This window comes from Pezoporus flaviventris, unplaced genomic scaffold, assembly GCF_033815535.1.
Source record: "Pezoporus flaviventris isolate CSIRO_AGI_PZ_B2104156 unplaced genomic scaffold, CSIRO_AGI_Pfla_v1 ptg000001l, whole genome shotgun sequence".
Classification (NCBI taxonomy): domain Eukaryota; kingdom Metazoa; phylum Chordata; class Aves; order Psittaciformes; family Psittacidae; genus Pezoporus; species Pezoporus flaviventris.
Window position 1 is genome coordinate 43,140,449 of NW_026892549.1, and position 25,416 is coordinate 43,165,864.

The window sequence follows — 25,416 nt, forward strand, 5'->3', positions numbered from 1 at the left end:
GAAATCTAGGACAACAGCCTTTTTTACTTACACTCCAGGGAATTGAATCGGTGTGCAGTAGATGAGCAAACATCTTGGCAACATTTCTCAGTTTGTTTGTTTCCAAACGATGAATGGTATCATATTGTTCTTTGAAAATAGCTTCAAAGGATTCCATATATTCTTTTTTTAACATGCAGAAACGCTGAGACAACATTGTACAATTTAAACAACCAGATTAAACAAAATATTAAACATGCAAATAACCTACATGTAAGTGACCTAATGGTGCAAATATTTACTGCAAGGTTTTCCTTTAAAATAACCCTTGGAGGAGAAGACTGTACCTTCATATGGATATATTCATTGCTTTCAAGAGTTTGTTGGAACAAGAAACTCATCTGTATTGCAAAATAGTAATTATCAATTTTGAACTACAGCAAGATATTCAGCAATTTCTTTTATTTCTGCACATCATTTTCACCTGATGTAACCCCATCAAATGTAACTTTTTATACATGACATCAATGAATGACTAAAATCAGAGAGACAACAGGTAAGGCAGTTTGGTCAGAAGCATTCCAAAGAACATGGAAATTAACATTTATCGTCTACTAAACCTGTAGATTCAGATGGTGCTTTGTAAATGACTGCAGAAATATTTCCTCAAATAATGCTTAAAAATACAAATGGAAAAAGTCATTGCCTTTCAGCATAACTTGCTCACTTTAGAAAACAAGTGTTTTATCTTAACTCATCAGATCTGTCAATATCATAGATAAAGAAAACTTAATTAAGAAATAGCTGCAACTGAATTTCTAATCAGTTACACAAAACTGAAGAGCTACCTGTTTACTGAAAAACAAACAAAAAGACTGAACAGAAGGTATTCAGTCTTGTGCTCTAAAAAAAAAAAACAAAAACCAAAAGACAACCCTACTAAGCAGCTTTGAACAAAGCGGTAAAAGACGAGAGTCTCCAAATTAAACTTCAGTACTGTAAAAAGGATATCTTCTGGTAACTCATAATACTTTAACCTCTTTTTAGTACCATTCCTTTGCCACTGATTTATTGTTCTACCTTAATGAGAAAGGAGGAAGGTAAAAAAAAAACAAACAATGACATGAAGAGAAAATTAGTTCTCTCATTCTGCATTCACTATGCTTATTACAATCAAAATGTTAATCCAGTTAACTAATACAACCAACCAACTAATATAAACATTTCCAGAATGCTAGACTATTAGTCTTATTTATGCATTAAAATGTAAGTTTGACAAACAGAAGAACAGAGTAAACCAAATTAAATTATCTACCATAAAGAGTAAAATCTGAAAATAGAACTCACCCCCGCAAGTAACCCGAAGAATTTCTCATATGTTCTTTGCTGAGCACAGCAGTCAAGTATCATATTGCAGAGTTCTTTCTGGTTTAAGGAAAAAAAAAATTATTCTCTAGGTAAATTCACTGTAGCAGCAAATACTGAAGAAAGCCTTACAGTGATGCGAGTTTTAAAGCAAGAACATTTACGTAAAACTTCACTGGCAACACCAGCAGTTTCCTGAATATCTCATTTTAAAAATTATCTGGGACATGAACATGAACTTTCACCATCTAAATTTCCTATCTGGCTTAAGCTAAAATGTATGCATTAACATACTGTATATCTAACCAACATAGGTCAAAACTAATTTACAAATTGACTTTACCACAGTGCAAAAAAAGAGGTGTAAGAGAAAAAGGGAAGGTTTTGAAGGTTTTTCTTGTAGTTTTATTTGGTGGTTGTTTGGGGATTCTGTTTGTTTGGGTGGGGTTGTTTTGTAGTTGCACCAATCCCTGCATTTACAGAAAATGAAGATTCCTCACAATTTCCAAATGTCAAACTATCTTACAGACAAACCATTTGGCAACTCAAATACAATGTGCATGCTTAAGGGAACATTTCCAAAATCAGAAATATTTGTAGATTTTGGTATATACTAGTATCTTGAAACACTCAGCCATAATTTTCACAACCACCTCTGCTTACCATAAGCAGAAGGCAGTGTTTCACTGCAATTGCTTCACCGGAGAGGCCTGAGGTTGATGTTCAGAAAGACTTAAGTCATCCCTGGGAGGCTGATATGCCTAGACTTTCACTGTAATGAAGGTTCTGAGAGGAACTTTTCTAAAGAAGCTGGTTTAGGCTAATGTTCTGAATCACTCTGCAGAAGAGCACCTTTCATTCTTGGCTCAGAAGGTAGAGGAAACCTAGGTAGATGAGCCTCCCAAAACTTTTATGCATGCCCCATAACAAACAGCCTTCTTTCCATTTTTTTCCCCCATCTCCATGGTGGACATGGGTGTAAACATCAGCTAGAGTACTCACACAGAAGATGCTCTCCTTCCACTGATATCAACTATCTAGAACAGTTAGTCCCACTCTTCTGGCATATACACGTGGTCTGTCTCCCTTTCTCCTTGTTCCCCAATTACGTCACGCCAAGATCATTGCCAAACTACTCACTGGCAGCTACCTCGTCCTATCTTTCACACACACCATACCAAGAACCAGGGGTAAACACACACCACTGGATTCTGCATTGTTAGGACCAGAGGTCTTCATTGGCTGAAAGCAATGATCTAGGTAAGTAGGCATACACAAGTTTATAAAAACCTTACGCTCTGACTTACTATGTAAGTTACAGGTAGCTATACAGCTATGAAATGGTTTAGGGCACATTCTGCAACAAGTGAAACAAGCTTTATATAAAGAGCCATGAAATACATGGCACTTAAACAGGACTGAAGGTTTTTCCTCACTAACTTTTTTATTATTATTTTCTCATAAGACCAATACCATAGTATAAACCAATTTGTGATATTCCCGAACAGCTTTTCAGCTGCCAGTCATGTATCTTTCACTGTTAATACCTCTTTCAACTAATAACAACATGTCCATAAAAAATACTGGATAATTTCAGCACTTTGTCCTCTTTATAACTTAAACTAGTTTACTGTAACATATACCCACTTGTGCTATTCTTGCAAGCATGTATTCCTGAAAGTAACATTTTGCCCATCATAGAAACTCAAAACAAATAAAAAGCCAATCCTGCTGAGCAGGAAAAAAATACCCCCTCCAAATAGCAAGGCCATAATGTATCAAACAAGCTTACAGATGCATTTAAAGGCATTCCTTTCAACGCTGTATTACTGTGATATATTAATATGCATATTAACTTTTTATATCATCCTGTTTTACAATAATGCTGCAGTTAATCAGTTTTTAAACAATAAAAAGGGTAAAGTGCTGATGCCACTGCTAGTAACATCAGCAAGACTTGAAAGAAAAATTTCTTCCTAATCTTAAATGTAATTACAGTATTGGTATCCCCTGTGGTTTACAGTAATTAAGTATTTTAACATTTTAATTAAATATTACAATGATTTCTAGGAAGGTATCTTAAATAACCACAAGCATGAGAATAGATTAGCCCACAAAGACATTCTTGCTAGTATTATCTAAACAACTCCAAGTTAGGTCTAGAGTAACTGCCTTCCAATAAACTAACTTTCAAATTCTTTAATTATTTTTTAAGCAATGAGACAAGTTCACATGGCAATTCTAGATTCATTTATAGCTTTAAAAGGTTAGTAAACTTATTTCTGTACTTGCAATGAGAATAATTCTGTGATTTTTATGGTAGGAAGAACCCATGTTTTTTAGTCCATCACTTGCTTTAAAGAATACTGTGAATATGTTTCCCAGTTTCACAAGCAATTTGTATACTGTGTTGTTCCAACAGTTTTCATACAACGCTCAACAAGTGATTATTTAGCTTAGTTAAAATATGAACGGCTACCTACTCATGAAGCAGAATGCTTTGACAATCCAATACAGATGGTGAATGACCTTTTGTAAAAAACTTTAACTGATTATTGTATCATGGAAAAAAAAGCACTTCCCAAAACTGCTAAGACAAATAGGGAGAAAGTTCCCTCTACATACAGTGCATTTCTTACAGTTCTCCCTAAACATTTCTTCCTAGCTCTTACCCGAACAGGATAAAGGTTTAGATAGATCATGGCTCAACCTAACATGGGAAGAATCATCATACATTTAAAAATGCTAAAGGATAAATTAGGAAAACACACACACACACACACACATACATACATACAAAAAAAAAAAAATCAGACTTGTTTCTTCCCCCCACAGCTTTACCCTGCCCCCTCTGTATTTTCTCAGCTTCACACAAAGGCTACGTTCACTGCAGATAGATGAACTAAAGCAACTTGGTCTTCTCACTCGCTTTTGATCGAGGGTTCCTTTTCACAGTTATACTCCCTCCCACACCTTCCTTCTTTCCTTATTTTTTGTGATTTAAGATTTGCATTTAGCTAAGACTGCAGTTTCAGAGCTGTCCCCCAGGCTGCCTCCAAAAGGAGGCATCCCTCTCCCTTCCCTAGCTAGAAGTCATGGATTTTCCACCTTCCCTTCCTTGACAGCCACACAGCTCTCTTCCACCAATGAACACAAGCTGAAGCAATCATAAGAGATCCCCACCCTGTAAGTTAATGTGGCTTCTTAAAAATATAACTAGTAATGCCAGCACTTGTTTTTTTAGAAGTTTCTTCAAGGAACTAATGACACTGATTGGCTGGAAGCAAACCTAGTAAAGGACATAGGTTGGTCTGATTAAATGCAAAACTGGAATTAGGTAAAATTAGTGCTTTTCATTTTACACATGTGCACTGCTTTTACAGATGCGACATTTCTCCTTTTTCCTATTTTATTTCAGCTGAAGTGTATTTTACTTCCACTTACTACATTAAAGCTTTCCTTATTGCTGCGTATTTTAATGTGGCACATCATATGTGCCTAATTTTCCCAGCATCTCTTTTCCTTCTCTACTTTGTCAAATTACAAAGAGCCAAGGCCAAGAAAGCCATGGAAGATGTTTCAGTAGGCGGTGGCCTCTTGGTAAACTACATGCAGTGCTTTTGGCACCTACTATACTGTGTCTCCAGGCTTGTCTCCTGTGTTTGGTCACCTAATGTCTCTCTCAACTTTTTTTGGCCTTATTTACCATTTTTTACCTAAGCTGATTTTATGTTGAGAGCATTGTAAACTTAAAGCTTGATACTGTTATCAAAAGTCTTGCACAACTCAGACCTATAACACTTTACACAGTAATCATTACTTGGATATAAGGATATATACATTTTTAATCCTGCTGCTACAAGTCTGCAACACAACACAAAAAGAATCGGGTGAAATAATACATTGAAGCTCCACAGTGTCTGCTTCCCTTCCACCTGAAGGCTACCCAAACAAAACTGAATTTTAATGATGCCACTGCGGTAATTTGAGCGATTCCATCTCCTTAGGTTAAATGCACACATACATGTTTGGAAGATCAAAGCCTAGTCAGAATTCTAGCTAATACCTGTTATCAATAACACACAAACACAGCTTAATTCTGCATGCCTTCTACACCTTCATTTTGTAGGCATTACTGTACATGACAACATAAACAGAAAATGCAATGAATTTCCCAATTATTTAATGAAACTATTTTTACCTCATTGGTATCTTTATGTCATAAAGATAGGCAATTCTGGAGTATTCTATGATTTTAAAATATCTTAACATAAATATCACCTGCACATTTATAGAGCACAGACTGTTTTCCAAAAAACACAAGTAAGCTAGTAAGTAAGATAGTTGAAAATCAGTCTTAGATTTTATTTTCTAGAAGTTTATTTTCTGGTAGAAAAGATCAGTAACAGCTAAAATTTTAAACTTAAAATTTATATGCTTAAAATAATCTTATTCAATAGATATCATGCATTTAAAGAAGTACTTCTTAAAACTTCAGTTGCATTTCTGGGACTTCATGCCATATAGGTATGGTTTAATAGACCACGGATTAAAAGAACCCATTACAAATTATTTCAAGTGGTATTTTGAATAATTAATCTATATGTTTAGATGATTTCTCCTGTCAAACCTCAAGCCCCTTTGTGTGATCCACAAGCCTATTAAGAGTAACTCTATTTCATCCTTCAGGTCATTAAAGAAACTTCAGGTCAGCCAAAGCAACTACTTCATTCCCACCCTCCAAATTATTTAGAAACTGTTTTCATTTTTATAGGATTACAATGTAATCTGCATTAATGACTGGAGAGAACAGAAAAGGGTAAACTGGTTCCACTAATGGATCTTTGCAAATTTTAACTAAATATTCAGATTCTGCACCTGTATGTGCATTTTCTAATGTTCTCTTCAGAGATTACACTAATGTCAACAGCACTGTATGTTACACAAATTAAAGGCAATGAGGAAGCAAGACCTTGTCTATCAAAATTTTATATCCTAACTGCAGAGTGAGGCTACTGATAACACTAATAATTCCTTTCTTTATTCAACACGTTTTGAAGAGTCTTGAGACACAGACTTCAGATTGCTTTTCAAGTTGTGATCCACACATCTCAGGTATCAAATACATTATTTCCTTTTTAAAGATATAATTTACAAACTATATATGCTAATCTACATCTTATGAACATCCTGTGAATTGATGGACTGTCTAAAGTATTCCAGGATGATACAGGTCAGACATAGCCTGTGTGAGAAGCTATGCTCTGTAGGTATGGATTAGTTACTGCACCTTGGACTAAGAAACAGCTGTAACCACATGCAGTCCTTTTCAACACTAAGAAAATCAGGTTGAGGGCCAGCTTCTTTCGAAAGTGTTGGAATTTATTATAAATATTCAGCTAGCAATGCTTTTAAAGAATTAAGAACTTTTAAAATTCTATATTAATTACACATTTATATAGTATATAATACTTTCTTATTTTATTGTTAATTATCATACTAAAACATCTGGAAACAAAGATAACTAATGTTTTAAGCTGGGCTGATGGTCACCTGAGCAGTTTGAGAATAAGATCATTCTGATGTTGATGGAACTTCCAGCTTTAAGGCAATATATTTGAAAAGTAGTACAGTTAAATTCTATGCAAAATCTGAACTAAATGCTACAATATTACAAGTTAAAATAGTAAACAGTTCAGAAAATTAGGTGTATCCATGTCATTAGATTTATACATCCAGACATTAACAACAAAAGCAGGGAAATAAAGGAAGTTTATGCATTAACAGAACTCCAATTAAACATACTTTTAACCTCAATGTCAGATATGACAATTCAAATTGACTCAGCATATCGGGCCCATGAAAGTCCTGCTTCAAAAGACAGGAAGTCTACCTGAGGTTGGTCACCTTTCACAAGCAAGCCTGTGAACTAACCATGGCGCTGCTGCCAAACCTACCAGTTGCAATGCCCTACAATAACAAAGGAAAACAATAAATCCAAGAAATCAACAACTCTACTCAGTTTCCTGGACTACATTCTCACTGAATGTCAAGTCAAAATAAGTATTTCTGTTATCTTCAAGACTTGATGCATAAATAGCAACTAGGACTGCTTTGAGCAAGTGTGACACCATCCTGTAAAAATGTAAATGTGCCAAATGCATGCATAATTCTTTCAAGAAGCCTGTGCCTACAATAACTTTTATCTTTCAAGTAAATACATAAATACCCAATGACCCATTACTTTTGTCAGGGGTAAGTGCATATAAGTGGCAGATATTCTGAGAGAAGGGGCTCTACTTTAATTTAGCAAAGTTCCAATCATTGCTGTATATAAGTTTAGTTCTCACCACAACCAAAAACAGGAACAATAGCCTAGAAGACAACCAGGATAGGCACATTTTCAGAAAGGAAGAACAATGTATGGGTGGTTGTTTTTCTGGCTGGTGCTCCCTTCCTCTCCCACTAAGGGAAAATGGGCAACAAGGTAAGACATTTCCCTTTCTGCTCTCTGCTTGAACAATGCCAGTAAACTTTCACAAAGATGTATTCTGCAGGCAGTTGCATCTTTCAAAAAAGGAAAAAAAAAAAAAATCCATATTCCTCATATTTTCCTAAAGAAGGATCAATTCTCTAGCTAAGTAGCTGTCACTCCTGTCTAGATTTGTATTACTGTGAAGATCCTCAATTTTTTTTCCCAACTAAAAGCATCAGAAACTGAAATGTATTCCTTGAAGAATAGTGACAACAACAAAAAAATCTGTTAAAGGAAAGCATCAAGTAAAAAGTTTATTTATGACATTTTAGTTGAGCTTATTTGTTCGCTTTCCTTGTAGTTCAGAGTCCAGAACAACTGGTAATACCATACGCCTCTAATTACAGTTTTGTTAAAATTTTCTTCTTTGATAATGCATGGGATTGATGCACCTTTAACAGATAATAACAGTACTTTTTAAAAAGAAGAAATAGGGTGCTCTGCCAAGACTAAACATATGTCCAAAGAAGCAACTGTAAGGCTTGTTTACAACAGTTCCTCAGGCTGTAGTACAGACTACAGCAAAGGTTTTCAACTTTTGATATGCAGGCTGCAGTTGGGTCTAAATATCACTATGAAAAGCAAGCTTCCTCTGATTAAATTTACTGCAAAAAGAAAGAACTTAAACTATTTGAATGTCTTTTTTCCTTGAAAAGAAAAAAATACATAAAATCAGAAACACATGAGAATTAAATTCTGAGTATCTGACATACTTAAATACTTACAGTATGCAGAAAAACAGAACTAAGATGCCAAAGCGAGTCAACAAAACCAAATGAGCCATCCAAATAAAAAACAACCTCTCTGTTAAATCTTAAGAATCCACATGGAAGAGCATGAAGGAACAAGAACCCCAATGCACAGATGGTAATAAAAAATAAAAGATGAGGACATGAAAATAAGTGAGTACTTTGAGGTAGGAGAATATACAGCTGGAGATTAAAAATTAACTGCATGCAAGTCAGCTGGGAAATGGAAGATGGATGTTTCTATTTAACAGCATCATTTGCTTCTTAAATAGCAGCATTTCAGTTCATGGCAAAATGGAAGAACGTGTTAATCTCAAGACAGAACACAACCATTTTAGGCTGGCAAACACAAAAAAAAACACATGCCGACATTCCCCTCAGCATCCAGTACTAAAGTGCAGTGCCAAAAAGCAGTGTTATGATGTTCTATTCTGTAGATTATCCATTTGAACCTTAATCCTCTTTCTGAGAATTGGAGCTATGCAACAGATCCATTACTGGTATTAAGCATACAAACACTTGTGTTGCACAGCAGTTACTGTGACATGATAATCTGATGAAATACTGGTAAAAACTGCTAAATGTATTCCTGAACTCAGCTCTGCTAAATCACACTGAAAATCTCTGTACACGAAGATTTCCTGAACAATTAACCTGCAAGGAAGTTAAGACTGTATTAGTCTCAAAACTGTCATTTGTGTCTATCTTTAGGTTTTGAATAGTCTCTCAGTTTTTAGACTGTATTCTATTGACACTTTACTAATCAAAACCTGTGGAAAACTGTCTTAAGGACAGAATTAAAGAAAAAATATTTTATTCAGTAAAGCCTTCCAGATAGAAAACATGGAGTTACTGTAATATGAAACTTAATTTGAAAAAAGGATTTTGCTGATTCACCTGATTTTTAAGGAATAGAAACTTCAATGAACAATACTTTAGTCAAACACTAGTACCTGTTTCTCCTGATAATCACCATTCACAGTAAGAGCTGTCACAGAGGATGAGCTCTTACCTACAGGGTCTTCACTTTAAGAAACAGCCAACCATGACATTTTCTCCTCTCCTGTAACTGATCTTAATTGTAACTTTCTTACAAGCATAAACAAGCTTTAAAGATTCACCCGAGAGTTCAGCAAACATTTCAGGAATTTCTCAGGACTAGTTAAAGCTTAGAGTCATAAGGTACAAAGAAATTATAGTTAAAGACACAACATCCTGCAATATGAGTTGCTGAAGCTTCCAGTAAAAGAGGGAAGGAAATAAACCAAAAAAAAGTGCTTTATGGCTTAAAAAATTAATCCTGTGGTTTGTTTTGATAATGAAGGCAGGGGTAATCAACTCAATAAAGGCTTCAATCATGAGGTATTAGCTTGAATAAATGAGACTGTACAATGGGCAAGTCAGTGCTCTCTCATCTTTAAGGTCAGGTGAAACATAACAGTGATTATTAGAGAAAAAAAAAATCAGCACAAAGAAGATGCCTTGCGATTAAAAGTTTCACAGCAGTTTTGAACACTGAATTGTAGTAATTCCTACAACTAGTACTGAATCATAGGTTGATACTGATACTCTTTAGACATATACTTACACACACACACAAAATGCCAAAAATGAAACTTCTGCATTTATTTTAAAAGCATTTCATTCCTAGCAATTACAGCTGAATTGAACTACATCACCTCAGATTCCTTCTAATAATGGTGGTGTGCTAACCAAAATAAATTATCAAAGCAACACAAACTAGTATTCAAAACCATACATTCTTTTTCATCTAAACATAGTAATTTTCAAAGAATGCTTTAAGTTTTAATATTAAAAACTGTAACGCTTCGTGAATTTTACATGTTTACCAAAGCACAAAGTGATAGGAAAGAATCTATTAGAATAAGATGTTAAGAGCACAAAGTAACGTGGTCTAGAGACCCGACTAGATAGCTAATGGGATATCATATTTTGTCTCCTGAAGTCATTTGTTCTCTAAAGAGACATGAAAGTCAGTGCAAACATTTCCGAGATTATAGTGCTGTTGGTAACAAATCTACTGCACTCTAAATTAGTTAGCACTGTGTTAACTGATTCCAGTTCATGTACATGCAATTTACTCATACTTTCCGAAGTCTCAAAACTAAACCTGGGACTTGCTCCAAGAGCTTCCGTACAAAATTGCGAGTATCAGTTTTTGTGTTTGCAGTGCAGCAGGAAAAAAGTGAACCTGTCTGCACATTTATTTTTGCATATAGTAACATTCACATATTACAAAAAGCGATCCCTTAAATTCAACAGTGTATGTCTGGTTACTGTTATTTGCAGCAAACAACTGATTAACAGAAAGCACAAGAAAACAACCTGGCAGCAAATATTACAACAAATCTCAGAAAACACCACATAAAATGATTAAAAAAAACCCACAACCTTTTTTTTTTTTTAATCCACCTAAGAATATGACTAATGGGTTGGCTTTCAGTATTGTTTTATTTTTCTTTCCCCATTAAATTTATTTTTTTCCAGGTAGATCTTGCTTATGGCAGTTAGTTGCTGATGAAGAATGCAACAATATTAAACGCAAACACTTAAGCAGTTTTCCAAGCAGCTACCTAACAAGCAGTATTACACAAATTATATCCTTGCTGTATGGTTTAGTATGTACATTCTAGATTGTTCTCTCTCGTCTTCATAACTAACTGAGTTGCTGGAAAACAGTATTTTTTTTCTCTTCAGAATTCTTCAGGTTACGCTTCACTGAGAATTATACTCCTGTGCACACTTAGAATTGCATTTCATGCACAGAGTTAAAGAGTTAGATAATAATCTCAGTTCTCAGTTCACTTCCACATAAATTGCTTAGGAACAAAATAGTACAAGAACTGAAAAATTAATAGGCAAACCAATTGCTGACTACTAGATTAAACCAATTTTTCAAAGAACACTTAATTGTAGCCCAAATCTCCACTTACTAGTTACTATTATGCTAACAGGGCTACTTCTACACACATTGTTTTAAATAAAACAGAATACTGATAATTAAAGCCACAAGAAAATGAAAAGATCTCTCAAATGTAACTCTTATGATAATAGCTTACAGCTGACTGCAAAGCTGCTTATATAATTAGATGGGTATTTACATTCTACCAGGATCTAGTATAAGTACTAGCTGAAGAACAGTTTACTTGAATACTGGTTGTATTGATCTTACGCAGGATTTGGAGACAATACAGATTTTATCTGATGATCTCCAAGAATACAGCAAAGCAATTATACTTATAACTGCTTTAATTCAATACACTATTATTCAAACAGGACTGTGAAAGCAACAAACACCACATTCTTGGAGCACTATGCTGAATTTCAAGGCCCACTGATAAAATTAACAGCTGCCTGCAGATACGATCTTCAACTCTTGAGTTCTTTCAGAGAGAGAGCTCTTAAAAAGACTGCCATGCTACAGCACTGTCGTCATAGGATAAATGTTACAACAGTTCACCCAAAAAACTTTTCCATCAAAGAGACTATACACAGACATTTGAACTGCTTGACAGAAAGAAGCAATTGCATAAGACAAATGTCTCATGAAGTATGTGTCAGCCTATTTGCTCTAAAGGTTGTAGGGCTCATAGGAACAACAGCTGCAAGGAATTCCTCTCATTCACCCCACTTGCTATACAAACAAGGTCCCAGGAACACGAATAAGGATTCTAGATACTACCACAGTACTGTTTCTTAATATCTTAATAGTAACAAAAAAGAATAAGAAGCAAGGCTTACAGTCTGACTTTCAGGAAAGTCCATCTTCAACAATTTGTGAGCACATTCTTCAAAGTCTAAGCTGTAATAATAGAGAAAATAGTTCTCATTATCTGTGCAATATATCCTATGCTAAAAATATTTCAGAATTATACTGATTGACTGCTGATGCTGAAGCTTCAACTGTTTTGAAGTATTTAATTAGCATTCAGTAAGGTGTTTATTTTGTTGTGTTTATTGTTGCTGTGGTTTTTTTTTTATACAAACATTTTGTATTTCATGAATTTGCATCTGAAAATTAATCTGAAGACATTACATTTGCAGACAATCTGAAAACAAGACGACTCGGGTGATTACTATTGCAAGCACTGTACATAAGCTCCAAAAGCAGTATATACAACACTCTCCTCTTTGCACTCCTGTTCTTGCTTATTGAAAGCCTTTAGCTAGCACTAGGTACCTGCCCCCACCCAAGTATAAGATGAACAAACTTAAGCAGGGCAAGGAAGTATTGAACAGTAGCTTTGAGAAATGTAAGACCTTTTCACACATTTTAGTATGGTATTAATTCCTGTGTCTGAAGAGCAATACCACAACTACATTATCTCACCCCTCATGCAGGTTCAAACATGCAGAATATTATGGGCCATGCCTACTTTTAATGATGGAGTTGAGTGACATGACAGGTTAATCTCTCCTTTCACCCAGGTGACACAGGAGTTAAACCACCATATTTTGATTTGTCCATGTACTGCAAGGGGATTTCATTCTTAAGATGAAGAAACACCTTTCTGAATACAAATAATGTACACTTCAAGGCCAGTATCTGTAATACTTATATTCCAAACAATGCAGATGGCAACGGAACTAAAAAATATCACACTGCAGAACTCCTTACTTTCATAAGTCACTCTACAGCATCTCTATTTCAAGTGTATCACACATTTTTTTCAGAAATGCTTAAGGTGTACAATATGCTGCATAATCTGAAGACCACTGACTTTTGTTCACTCAAAAATGTGATTGCAGTAATCCTCATAGAAAAAGTCCCAGTTCACTACTATTTTGAAACAGGATTTATCTTAGAATAAGAACTGTGGTATCCATTTGTTAAAACTATCTATATTATCAGGTCAGGCTCCATAAAGAACAGTACCCTGCCTTTTTTTTTTTTAAATTGTATATTAAAAAATAATTTAAGAAGAAACAGAATTCTAGTTCATCCATTTCAAAATATGTACATTCAAAGGCGTACAAATTCTATCATATTTACCTTGACTGTATAGCAAGATAAATTGTACGACGAAAGGAAACCAGGTTAATTTCTGTTTTGTCATGGACAGTAACTTTCTGGCCTGGGAAAGGAAAACGCGGTTTTGTAAAAAGCAAAGCACTAAGGCAGATATATGTAATTTCTTAGAACAGCAATACATACTATTTATTAAGCCTGTAGCACACAATGTAATACCCTTCTAGAAATATTTAGAAAAGTTTAGCACCTTGATGTATTTTTTATTTTTATTATTAAAAGAAGGAATAATAATAAAAAAAATAATCAGTACTTGTACCATCTGATGCGAACAAGTAAATATTTAGAGATATAATTTAAAGAGAGTAACTCTCCTTTTAAAAACCTTTCACATGACTTAGCCACTGCAGCCTCTGGGTTCAACACTTTTTGTATACATTATTAGCAAAGTATTTTCTGCATAATTTAACTATACAATGCTTTTATGTAGTCCCTGATTTTAATATGAAATACGTGTTTCTACATCACAGCATTTTGCAAAGCTCTCTTTTGTCGTGAAGCAAGAGTAGAAAAATCTGTTCTGAACCAAAACCACCCTGGAAACACCTTCGTTCATCAGGCATTCACTATTCCTTCATTCTTTTAAAGTCTGGTAACAGCATGAATGATGAAAAGTTAAACAAATTCTCATACTTTTATTCAGCCCGGAAGCTCTGTTCTTCTGTGAAACACTGCAGCAAGAACAGGGCTTGGCTGGCTTTTTAATTACTCACACAGTCTGCACAAGTATTTCAGGTATGCTTATCCATCAGGTTTTTTTTTCTGGGAATCAAATATTTAATTCTTTGAAAACATATAAACCCTGACTGCTTCCACTGAAGACCAAGAAAGGGGGCTGGAGGGTGAACTAAAAAAAGATGTTTCTTAGCTCAGCCCAGAAATAAGATGTAAACACAGTTGTAAGAAAACCCACTATGATTTTGTAAGTGACTTAAAAATATGACAGATCAATCAAAAGTGTTCAGAAAGGTTTGTCTTTGCAAGTTTTTAAGGAAGTGTTTTCACATTCTTTATTTTTAATGTCTTATGACATTATTATATTTCATTATGGTGTCACATATATGACATTATGAGGCTTTTCTCACATGAAACTGACGTGGTCAAGAACAATCAGACAAAGCTGCTTTTCATTTTCTGCATGTGCTGAATGCTCTTTTTTGGACTGTTATTTTTATACCAACACTAGTAAGGTGCTAAACATACACTTACCATCTTCACCCTCCTCTTCATCATCATCTTCATCCTCCTCACTACTTCCAGCCTCTTGATCTGCTTCAGATTCACTGTCACCTTCATCAAGAATTTCTGAAAAAGCAGTATCCCAGATTAAAGTACTATAGACCACAGTAGTTTCATTACCAAAAAAACTTAATCCCACATTTATGAGTGAAATGGGTGGTGCCTCAGGTATAGAATGTGACAGAGTAAAAAAAAAAATGGGTGAGTAAACAACCTATAAATGTGTAAACTTATAAATATTATATATAAATGTGTATATGCACATCCCTACCTTTCTTCAGCATTTTGTATTTCTCTTCATTTTCCATAAAGTTTGGATCCATCTTGAAAACATCTTTAAAATAAAAAAGAATCATTTAAAACACAAAATTATGAAAATGATGAATACTTAATCTTAAATTTGTTTTCATGGGGAATGTAGTCCTAGAATTATCTTCCATTTCTAACTTACTAAGAACATCCTCTGGGTTGTACTCATCTTCTAATGGCAACATATGAGTAAACTGATCTTCCTCTTCCACTAGATCTAATCCCTCTGGAATGATTGGATGATCCTTGAAGCCATCCTTCCGTACAGCAAACATAACTTCTATCATGTACTGAACACGCATATCAATTTTAGATTCATGCAGAATATGTCGAAGACGGTCGAAGATTGCTTTGGAAAAAAGACAGAAATGTAATTATGAAAACATTTACTAATATAAAAACCAAAACCACAAACATTCTGCCTTAATTATACTTACCATTAATACCCCTAGGAGAAACTTCTGTTAATTTGAGCCCACTCTCTTTAATAAATCCAATTGCTACTTCAATACTGTCATCAGTAGGCCTTTCAAGAAGTAAAGTGAGCATCTCCAAACATAAAACCTCATGAGCCTATAGAAAGAATATCAGTAAAGAATTAGAATATACAATGTAACACTATTATTATAGTGATTTATTTGGCAGAGCAGTCCAGCCTTTGAGGATACCACAACACAATCACACATGCAAGGCAAATGTAGTGGGACAAAGCTGATAAAAAACTAAGTCAAAATTTCAAATATCATTTTACCATCTGTATTTATACCAACTTTGTGGCAAATGCAACTATACTACTGAAGTGAAGAAGCAAACAATGAAAAACATACTGCCATTAAGAAAAAAAAAAATCACCTGCATTTCCAAGAAGCAAACAAAACAGCATAACTAGTTTCAGTAATGTAAGTTAGTGGATTGTGTCTACAATTAAATGAGGTCTTCCAGGGTGAGGCATACAAGCAGATGGCACATCTGGGATTAGTTTCCTCTTTCCCAAAATGTTGTATATTCCCAATGCATTCCTGAAACACTGTTTCTTGACATTACTTAATTGAAGTATCCTGATTTTTAACACTTAAAAATGTAGCATAGAGCTTGATTCAATTTAGATGCAACTGAGTCTAGATCTGTCTCCACAGATGTTTAACAGAGATGACAGTGTTGCAAGAACACTTTAAGATGTGTGGAATAGAACCCCGCATGATACTTGCTTTGCATCAAGATTTGTCTCAGTACTAGCCCAAACATATTTACCAAGTCTGGTGAAGCTCTTGAGCGTAACTGCAATGGTAAGCAATAACTGCATAGGCAATTCCCAATGCCTTTTCTAACAAAGCCTTGACAACTTAAAGCAGGCATCAGAAGGAAACCTGAACTGAGTTCTTCAGTAAACTTTAGAACTGGGAGAGTATCTCCACTTAGGCAACTGCTGTCTTGAAATTAAGGAAATAGCCATACAGGCTTTAAATTGAGAAGAAACATGAAGTAACATACCACGTTCTGATTCATCAAGTGTGCAACAAATTTTGAAGATGTTAGACAAAGTTGCTGTAAAATAAAACAGAAACTTAACACATTGTATATGGAAGAAAAAATTTGTAACTCAAACATACTGCAGAGTGTACATCTCACAATCAAATGTGCTACTGACAGTTGTTCACAATTATGCCTTAAAAAACGAACCCCTCAAAACTGTCACAGTACCAACCCATAACAGGTTGTCAAGCTTTCATGATATTCTGACAGCAGTATACTTAATATACTAGTATGTCCCAACCCCCGGGTCTCAGCTGTGTTCCTTCAAGTGCCTAATTGCAACACACATGATACAAGTTAACAGAATTATAAGTTTCAGCATGTTGCTTCTTCAGATCTTACATACCTTATCATTTCTGCGATATCCTTTGCGAAAATTTAGTATCAACCTCTTGAGAATCAATTCACCAATATTTGGGAACTTTGAGTTGATAATTGCCACTAGAGCTGCATAAACATGGGTGAAAATTGGAGAGGCACTCTGAGCTTGCAAAATGGATCTAGACAGCAGCCCCCTGTAAAAATATGTAAGTTTAAGATTTTCCTGGTAATAAAACAACATTTTTATTCAGTACATATCACATAAAATGGTATTTTACAGCTGGAATAGTTAGAAGATACCAGATGGTCATTTTCAAACTGCTGTTTATCATGTCACAAAAAAAGTTTTGCAAAATGTGTTGCTCACGTGTTCAAGACAAGAAATTCTTAAATGGATACCTTATCTTTCATTAAATATTATTTCTATTCAAACTACATCTGAAAATGCTAAGCATGTACAAAGCCTTCATCTCTTATTGTGCAAATATATTTTATCCCTCAACACAGATTCACCAGTTTTGAAATTTGTATGATTTTGCTGTTTCTTTTCCTCAGTTCAGAAAACAAATACCTGTTTGTGACAGAAAAAACATCTTCTCTGCAACCATTTATGAAACACAGAATTGCGCTTCAGTATAATAACTTAAACAAGCCAAACGAACTTCTAAGAAATAAAAATTACATTTCCATAAAAGGTCTTTTACAATAAACATCTACCTAAGAGTAATAAAATTGAATGTTCAGTAAAACCAGAGTGGGCAAAGTAATACTTTTCAATGCTTTTCTCAAACAACACTGAGTATTTTCAACATAATTAGTTTTTGGAACTGAGAACTGATTATAAAAGACTATTACAGCCTACATGAATTTAAACACAGAGCCCATGAGATAACAGTTTATCATACTAGCAGTCTCTCTTACATTTATACCAAGGCTGAAGTCTGAAAAGAACCTGGGAGTCCCCTCCTGCTTCACCTCCCCCTTTGTTTTGTTTCTTCTAATGCTTTAGGTGTATGTAATAGAGTTATATAGCTAAAGTAAAACTCTAAATGGGTGAAGAGAAAAACACCCTCCAAACATCAAATTGCACACAGGTATCCAACTCTGTCTTCTCTGTGGTCTTTTGGAATCCCCCCAGAAAACACCTATGTGATACTAAACACAAACTGCATAAGGACCTTATTCCTACTTACTTTGAGGCTGACACATGAAACAGGACTCATTTCATACTAGTGCACAAACCCAGAATTATTTAATTCTGAAACTACTAGTTACTTCTTGCTTATACACTAAAACTGGTCTGGTTCAGATCCCATTTACTCTCTACTCAGCAAACTCAGAAAAGGCCTCAGAGCTAGTTAAAACTTCATGTCATTACTTTCATATGCACTTTTCTGCAAATTTGGAAGTCAAAATTAACTGTAAGAAGAAGGAAAATGGTGCCATTTTCCATCTACATTATTTTGAAATTTATAAGCTTATAAACCACACACAAAAACTTCCACAGACAAGTGTATTCAAAATACGTTTAATAAATTCATTTTTAAAATCAAATATTGCTGCTTATATGAAAATTAAGTTTCAGGGACATGAAATCTGGAAAGTAAAAAGAAGCCCCACACAGACTGTTTGAGACTTCATTATTACTTCTAACTGAAATTACATTCAAAAACCACTTACTCATTCTCTAGATTTTACTTAATTCTCTCCTGTCATTTTTATGCTACTTGCAGGATTCTAATCTTCCCATGAGGTATGGCATGCATGAAAGTCATATATTCCTTCGCTATAACCTCCTCAAATAGCAGTGACTAAGTTGATAGAAAAAGTGTTGCTATCTGTTTGAAATTTAACAGAATCAGTTCTGGATATTTTGTTCAGAGGGTTTTTTTGTTGGTGGTGGTTTGGTTGGGTATGTTTAAGTGGTAGACAGCCTAAGAAATCCATACTCCCTTAGGCTAGCAGATTTAACCTCTACTAACACCAAAATGAAAGCAAGGCAAGATATCACACTGTTTGCACAATCACCATGACTTCATGCTGACCTCAAACAGCATAATAATCTTTTCTGTACATTACAACAAAAAGCAATCCTGCAGATATCATTGAAACACAAGAAAATGTTTTCAAATGGTAAGGCTTACCTTCCACGAACAATATTTTCCTGAAGGAGCTCATGAATGATGTTTTCTATATTAGAAACGTTCACTTTATTGACAAGACCATTAATTGACTTCTTCAAGGCTTCCCAACTCATCCTCTGATATGCCAAGCTATTACAAAGGTATAATAAATTATTAATGCATAAATCTGAGGTAGCATTGCATGAATTTATATATATATATGAAAACACAAATGTAAGTTGTAATCAGTAAAATAGGTTTAGTTCACAATTATGCATTTAACTATTAGGAAAATACCAAAACAACATTATACACCAATATGTAATTCTCCACAGACATGGTATAACCCAGTATGCTCAGATTTCCAAGATATTCTAGAAAATCCCTGGTATCCCACTTTTCCATTTACACTTCACAGCAGAAGTAGGTACAGTCATAATCTGATTCTCTTACCTTTCTTCTGATAGAAAGATACCTTCAAAAGAATGATCACAGCTCTTCAAGGGTATCCCATTTTCACCAGCATTCACCAAAACTCTTTACCGTTTCACTTTGCAGTAGAAATGCTAATATATTACTTTCAACTCACCTATTTTTATCGGTGATTTGCTCTTGCATCATCCTGAGCTTGGCAGGTGGAATATATGCACCACCTGTGCGAGTAAGGATAGGATCCACTTCTTCCTTCTTCTTCTTTGAAGAGGTCTCATCATGAGCAAGTGAGCTCTGGACTGTTGACCTCTCTGGACTCCTATGATCAGGTGATGAGTATCTTCTCTTCCTTCTATCAGATTCTCTCTCCTCCCATTTCTCATGGTGTCTGTCTCTACCCCTTTCCATCCTTCTAAAAGAAAACCCAAAAACAAAAAAAAAAATATAAACAAGAAAACCCAACCAACCAACAACAAAAAAAACTCAGACCACCAAATACCCAAGGATTTGTGCAAGGTTTTCTCATCTTATTCATTAAAATGAGTATTTTATTACTGATTAAGAAGGGGCTTAATACCTTCCTTCTGAAGTTCTGTCATCATAGTATTCCCTTCTTGAATATTCATGATAGTCATATCTGCTGTCATCAGAATATCTTCTCTTTCTGGGAGATGGAGACCTGTCACGCTCTACATCCCTAATTGCAACCCAAGACACAAAATTCTTAGTAATAGGCTTTGACAAGGAATGCTATTAATATCTACTTGCAATATAATGTTACAATACAGAACCGTTACAATTCTGCAACCTGAGTTTCAGTTTAAGCACCATTCAGATAGAAGATGCTCCTTCCATAGTAACTTGCTGTCAGCAAAAAATAATCAAAAAGCAAAGAAGCACAGTAAAAAGAAGCTCCCCCTAGAACTTAAAGCCAAGTGGTAATAACATCAAATACCAAAGGTAAATTCAGCACCACACATTCCTTAGTACAAGAGGTTTTATTCCAATTAAAATGTGAAATTAAAGGTAAACTGGTAACAGTTCATCTTATGCCTTGGAGAAATATCAACTGAAGTGCACTCTACCATCTCCTACTAGCATCAATAATCTTGCTCTAAAGTGACAACTACAGAATCAGCAATATGTGAGTCCAAGCAAAAAGCTGGCATCTAATTGCCACTTTCAAATTGTCACATTCCCGTGACAATTTAACTGAATGCTAAGGATTTTTGTTTTTTAAGATTTAAAAAAAGATTTTAAAGATTAAAAAAAAAAACCTAAAACCACATCTTTATTTACTGCTATATCAACATGCAAATATTTTATTAAATTTACACTTACTTTTCACTGCTCAGTTATAGTAATACACAAAAGTGAAGGTTTTGTTTCTTTATCTAACTATCTACATGAGGTATACACACAAAATTGTATGGTGTAAGAATTAATCATTCTACCTGTCCTCTGGAGACTGACTCCTTTGGTGTGAACTGTAGTTTTCCTTCTTTTCATAACTGGAACCATGCTTTAAAAAACAGGGGAAAAAAAAAAAATCAGCCCAAACATTATACATTAATAACCATGAGCACATATATATTGAGATCAAAGCATATCATGTCTTCAGTTCTCTACTCCTTTACAAGAAGGGCCATCAAATAAAGCTAACGGCAGTCAGTTAAGACACGGACAGCTGGCTCTAAAGCGACAAGTAGTTAAGCAGCTGGACTCCCTCCTACAGGATGCTGCAGGATTTATCCTTGAATTCCTCCTTTTTACTAACCATGACTTACTTTCTTATGAGTCATTCCTAGTTTCATTCATTATAAACATCTAAGTTACACTGTTCCACTTGACAGATCCTGGAAGCAAACTTAATTCTAGATATAAAATGTAAGTTTACAGGATCATTTAAGTGATAAACACTTAAAATAGTTCTGTGGAGTGAACCATGACCTGTAGAAGTATGGAATTATACACAAAAATCGGAACATGACAGCATCTACAACACACATACAAAGACACCTCATCAAGATGCTTCAAAATTACTTTGGTGGAGTATAGAGGTTATATAGTTATATAGCTATATAGCTATAACCTCTATACTTTAATTGTAAAGGTCCTTTTTCCCCTTAAAATATTATTTATGATTTTTCAGAAGCATGATTTCGTGTTATCAGCCAGTGATCAGCTGTGAAGTAGGTAACACTCCACCCTGATGCTGAAACTCAACACAAGGACTTGCTTATGCACTTTGAACTTTTTTGCTGAAATACTCCTCTCATCTGTTGAAATGGCACTGTATCATTCAACATGCTAGCACGCTAGTTTTTTCTTCACCAATGAACCAGTTAAAACTGTTGGTTAGTTGAAAACAATGACATCTTGGTCACAAGCTGACCCTGATGGACAGTTACACACAATGATCGCCAAACTGTAATTAGGAGCAACATGGCAAGCTACTCCTTACTACATGGCAAGTGTGCCTTTACTATATGGCACGCGTATAATGAGCTGTGTAAGTAAAACCAACATTAATGGAAGCTTCCTAAAGTAATAATAGCAACACAACAATCATGAGCATCATCCTATCAACAGACTGATGAGGCTGACTTGCCATCACTCAGATTGGAGTGTATGTACATATATGCAAGTATATATTTATTTTTTTGAGGCCATTATAACATATCCTAGAATATCATCTTCCCTGGAGTAAATTTCTACACCACGTTAAAAGATATTCCCAGTGTTGGCGTACCTGAATCAAGACAACAGTACAAAACAAATACATTGCACCATTTAGTGGGAGCATGCATCCCTAGCAAAGTAATGTCTATCTGACAATTTAATTCCAGAGTCACATTGTCTTTGATGGCAAAGCTAGTATAACAAATTCACATGTTTTCAACAAGGTTTGCTTTCCCTTTCAATACTCATTTGTGGCACTACACCATACAGCAGATCACTGAAATCAGTCCAGGTTAAAAAGGTCCTTAAGTTGCTGGTTTGGTTTTTGTTTTTCACAAAAAATAATGTAATGCAAGACTGTACCCTAAGCTTCCACGAAAGTGGGAACAAAAATCTTTGAAACACACAGAAGAGTTACTGTATTCAAACAATATTTAGCAGATGGGAAGAAGCGGGTCTTTTCAGCATGATCTACTCTCATGATTGCTACGTCATCTGCCTTTGCCCAAGCAGACTCCAAAAGAGAAGCGTTCACAGAAATAAAGCAATGTTAAGGATGCCTCTGTATTTGGCAGTTATCATGCCCCATTGCAAAAGCAGCTGTTTGCTGAAGAACTTGTCACCCTTAGCTCTTTGTGACCAGGCTTTCTTCCACAAGTCACAGTCTTCTTCCTTGTCCATTTTTATCAAAATGATTAAGTCGAAGTGCCCAAGTAGCTGCTTTTGCTGACTGATTTTGACAAATGAGGAAGCACTACCGTAACCACCAGACTGGGAAGATATTGAGAAGATACCAAATGATCACTCAGGCATCTCTATTAAAATCCACTTCAATCAGAAAACTTGGAACCAAAAGAGTGAAGAAGCCTATGCAGGGTCAAACTCTAGAAACAGGCAGAGAAATACCAAAGATTTGAGACATGGTATTGCTCTGCTAACCTGCGCCAAACTTAAAGAGTACTTTACAAACATTGTACTTCTAAACCATCATTTTAGGCCAGTAATTTTAAAGCCAATATTTTCTCCTTGCATTCCTAAAAAAATTAATCCCAACCATTCAGAAGCGTGTCATATGGCTTTTAAAAGGGAAACAAAGTTTAGCTTTCACAATAAGAAATACAGTTGCCACATTAATTGCTATTTCCTATCTTTTCATTTTAACATGATTAATTTTTCAACACCTCTTTTTCCCATTCCTCCACATGCTTATGTTCTCTGCTGACTCATCACTCAGCCACTTTTTCCCTATTACTTTATCACTATATGCTAATAGTGCTCAGAAGTTGTATTGTTGGGATAACAAGTGCCAGAAACAGCTGTAATTCACTGACTTCATAGAACTATTTCTCATGTAAACAGCTGCTGTCAATTATGGATATTGTCCGCTTTAAATCCTAGGAGGTTTATTTACTATAGCATCAACTACAACCATAATCACCCGTAATAAGAGAATGAGAAAACACTACGATTTAAAAACACTTACATTTACTTGTGTAACCCTGCTCTTCATCTTGACTTCCTACTTTTTATGAAGCTCTGAATATGCAGCAATGAGACAATCCAAGCTGGAGTTCAGCATACAAAAAACATTTCATCTATAACACGCAGAAGACAATAAAAAGGTTTTCACTGCACGAGGTGCCGGAACTTGCTCTTTTAATTTGCTCTTTAAAGCTACGCTTGCGTAACTCCTTAAACCAAAACAAACACTTCCCCCAACCCTGGCCAGGCCTCTTACTGCTACACAGCACCTGTCTCAGGAGAGAACGGCTGCAGAACAGTAGCCGGGAGGCCGATGCCCTGTCCACGGGCACAGCCACACGACGCCCGGTCCCGGCTCGCCACCGAGCTCTCCGCCGGGCTGCGTAAACGCCCGCTGCTGAGCCGCGACTTCCGAGGGCAAGTCCCAACCACCCAACCCATGGGCGCACGAGGCGGGGCGGCGGGCCGTGCCCGGGGGCTCCCCGCGTTCCCGGGGGTAAGGTGGGAAGGGAGAAAAGCCCCCCGCCGCCCTGCCAGCGGGGCCGCTGCCACCCACCGCCCCCGGCCCAGCTAACTCCGCACCTACCACCCGCCACTGCACACGGCCACAGCACCTTCACTTCCGGAGCACATCGGCGTACAGCGCGCGCGCGCAGCCGGCGGTAGTTCTGTTGCCTGCGTGAGGAAGAACGAGCTTCCGGCAGCCCGGGCACCGGTGCACGACGGGAAGCGTAGTTCGGCGGTAGCCGCCATCTTGCGGTCGGCGGGGTGTTCTAGGAGCTGTTCACCGGCTTTGCCCGTTCAGTTTCGTTTCAGTTTGTTATTTAGAATTAAAATGGTTTTAGTGGTTGTTGTAGGGGAGAGCAAAACAAAACACCAAAACTACAAGCCAGAGGGACATAAGTTGGTAGAGTGACTCCTGACTATAGTTCTGTAGCAGGTGTATTGCTCCTTTCTGTTCAGCCTGCGCTTCCCTAGTGCTGCCTTCTTAGGTGAAGGCGTCTCGGAAAACCAACCCCATTGCTACCAAATGTACAAGGGCCCCGTCTGAAATACAGGTAACGGCTAACGAGCAGTCAAGTCCTATACGAACAGGAAGTCTTCCAGCATCTCAGTGAATTTACTGAGTAAGTTCAGTACACTGGTGCCTTAACACCTGCAGTGCACGCTTGCTGTCACACAGGTTACTTGAAGTATGTCTAGGACACACATAATACATGACACTATGATCGGTGTTAAAATGCTGTTAGGATACCTGTTTACCACAGGGGGCATTTTGGCCTCTGAAAGTCTGGAGTAATTGAGCACCACCAATTAACACTAACACAGAGCCTGTGGCTTTTTACGGGCACAAATTTGTCTGGCTTGTGGAAAGTCATTAAAGTCATAGGGAGGGAAAACAAAACAAAAGGACAAAAAATGCTATGTAAGGTCTTAAAATGATTATGGTTCATTTTCACCTCTTGCAAGATAATGAAAATAAACTCTTTGAGGACACAGCACATCACGGTCAGAAAGGTGTTAATTCAGCCAAGAGCCAGATGGCTCCTGCAGGGACATCTGTAACTGAGCCATGTGGCAGTTCTGTTGTGCTGCACCCACCAGTGTCCACATGAA

At 36.1% G+C, this 25,416-nt stretch overlaps 1 protein-coding gene across 3 annotated transcripts in view; it reads right to left on the reverse strand.

The window, feature by feature from the left end:
- CWC22 (CWC22 spliceosome associated protein homolog) overlaps positions 1-24,499 on the reverse strand; it is a 30,792-nt gene extending 6,293 nt beyond the window's left edge. Inside the window, exons 1-16 of one of the 3 annotated variants that reach the window (XM_061454703.1) lie at positions 24,386-24,499; positions 23,801-23,912; positions 21,090-21,157; positions 20,213-20,332; positions 19,793-20,044; positions 19,225-19,353; positions 17,106-17,274; positions 16,718-16,771; positions 15,664-15,799; positions 15,369-15,575; positions 15,189-15,251; positions 14,888-14,983; positions 13,643-13,724; positions 12,391-12,451; positions 1,327-1,404; positions 32-184 (exon numbers count right to left, since the gene is read on the reverse strand). In XM_061454703.1, the coding sequence (XP_061310687.1) occupies positions 32-184; positions 1,327-1,404; positions 12,391-12,451; positions 13,643-13,724; positions 14,888-14,983; positions 15,189-15,251; positions 15,369-15,575; positions 15,664-15,799; positions 16,718-16,771; positions 17,106-17,274; positions 19,225-19,353; positions 19,793-20,044; positions 20,213-20,332; positions 21,090-21,157; positions 23,801-23,827 (1,695 nt within the window). In that variant the 5' untranslated portion in view covers positions 23,828-23,912; positions 24,386-24,499. Of the gene's footprint in view, positions 1-31; positions 185-1,326; positions 1,405-12,390; positions 12,452-13,642; positions 13,725-14,887; positions 14,984-15,188; positions 15,252-15,368; positions 15,576-15,663; positions 15,800-16,717; positions 16,772-17,105; positions 17,275-19,224; positions 19,354-19,792; positions 20,048-20,212; positions 20,333-21,089; positions 21,158-23,800; positions 23,913-24,381 lie in introns of all 3 variants that reach the window. The other 2 variants (XM_061454686.1, XM_061454694.1) reach the window with 2 other exon arrangements.
- Positions 24,500-25,416: the final 917 nt, after the last annotated feature.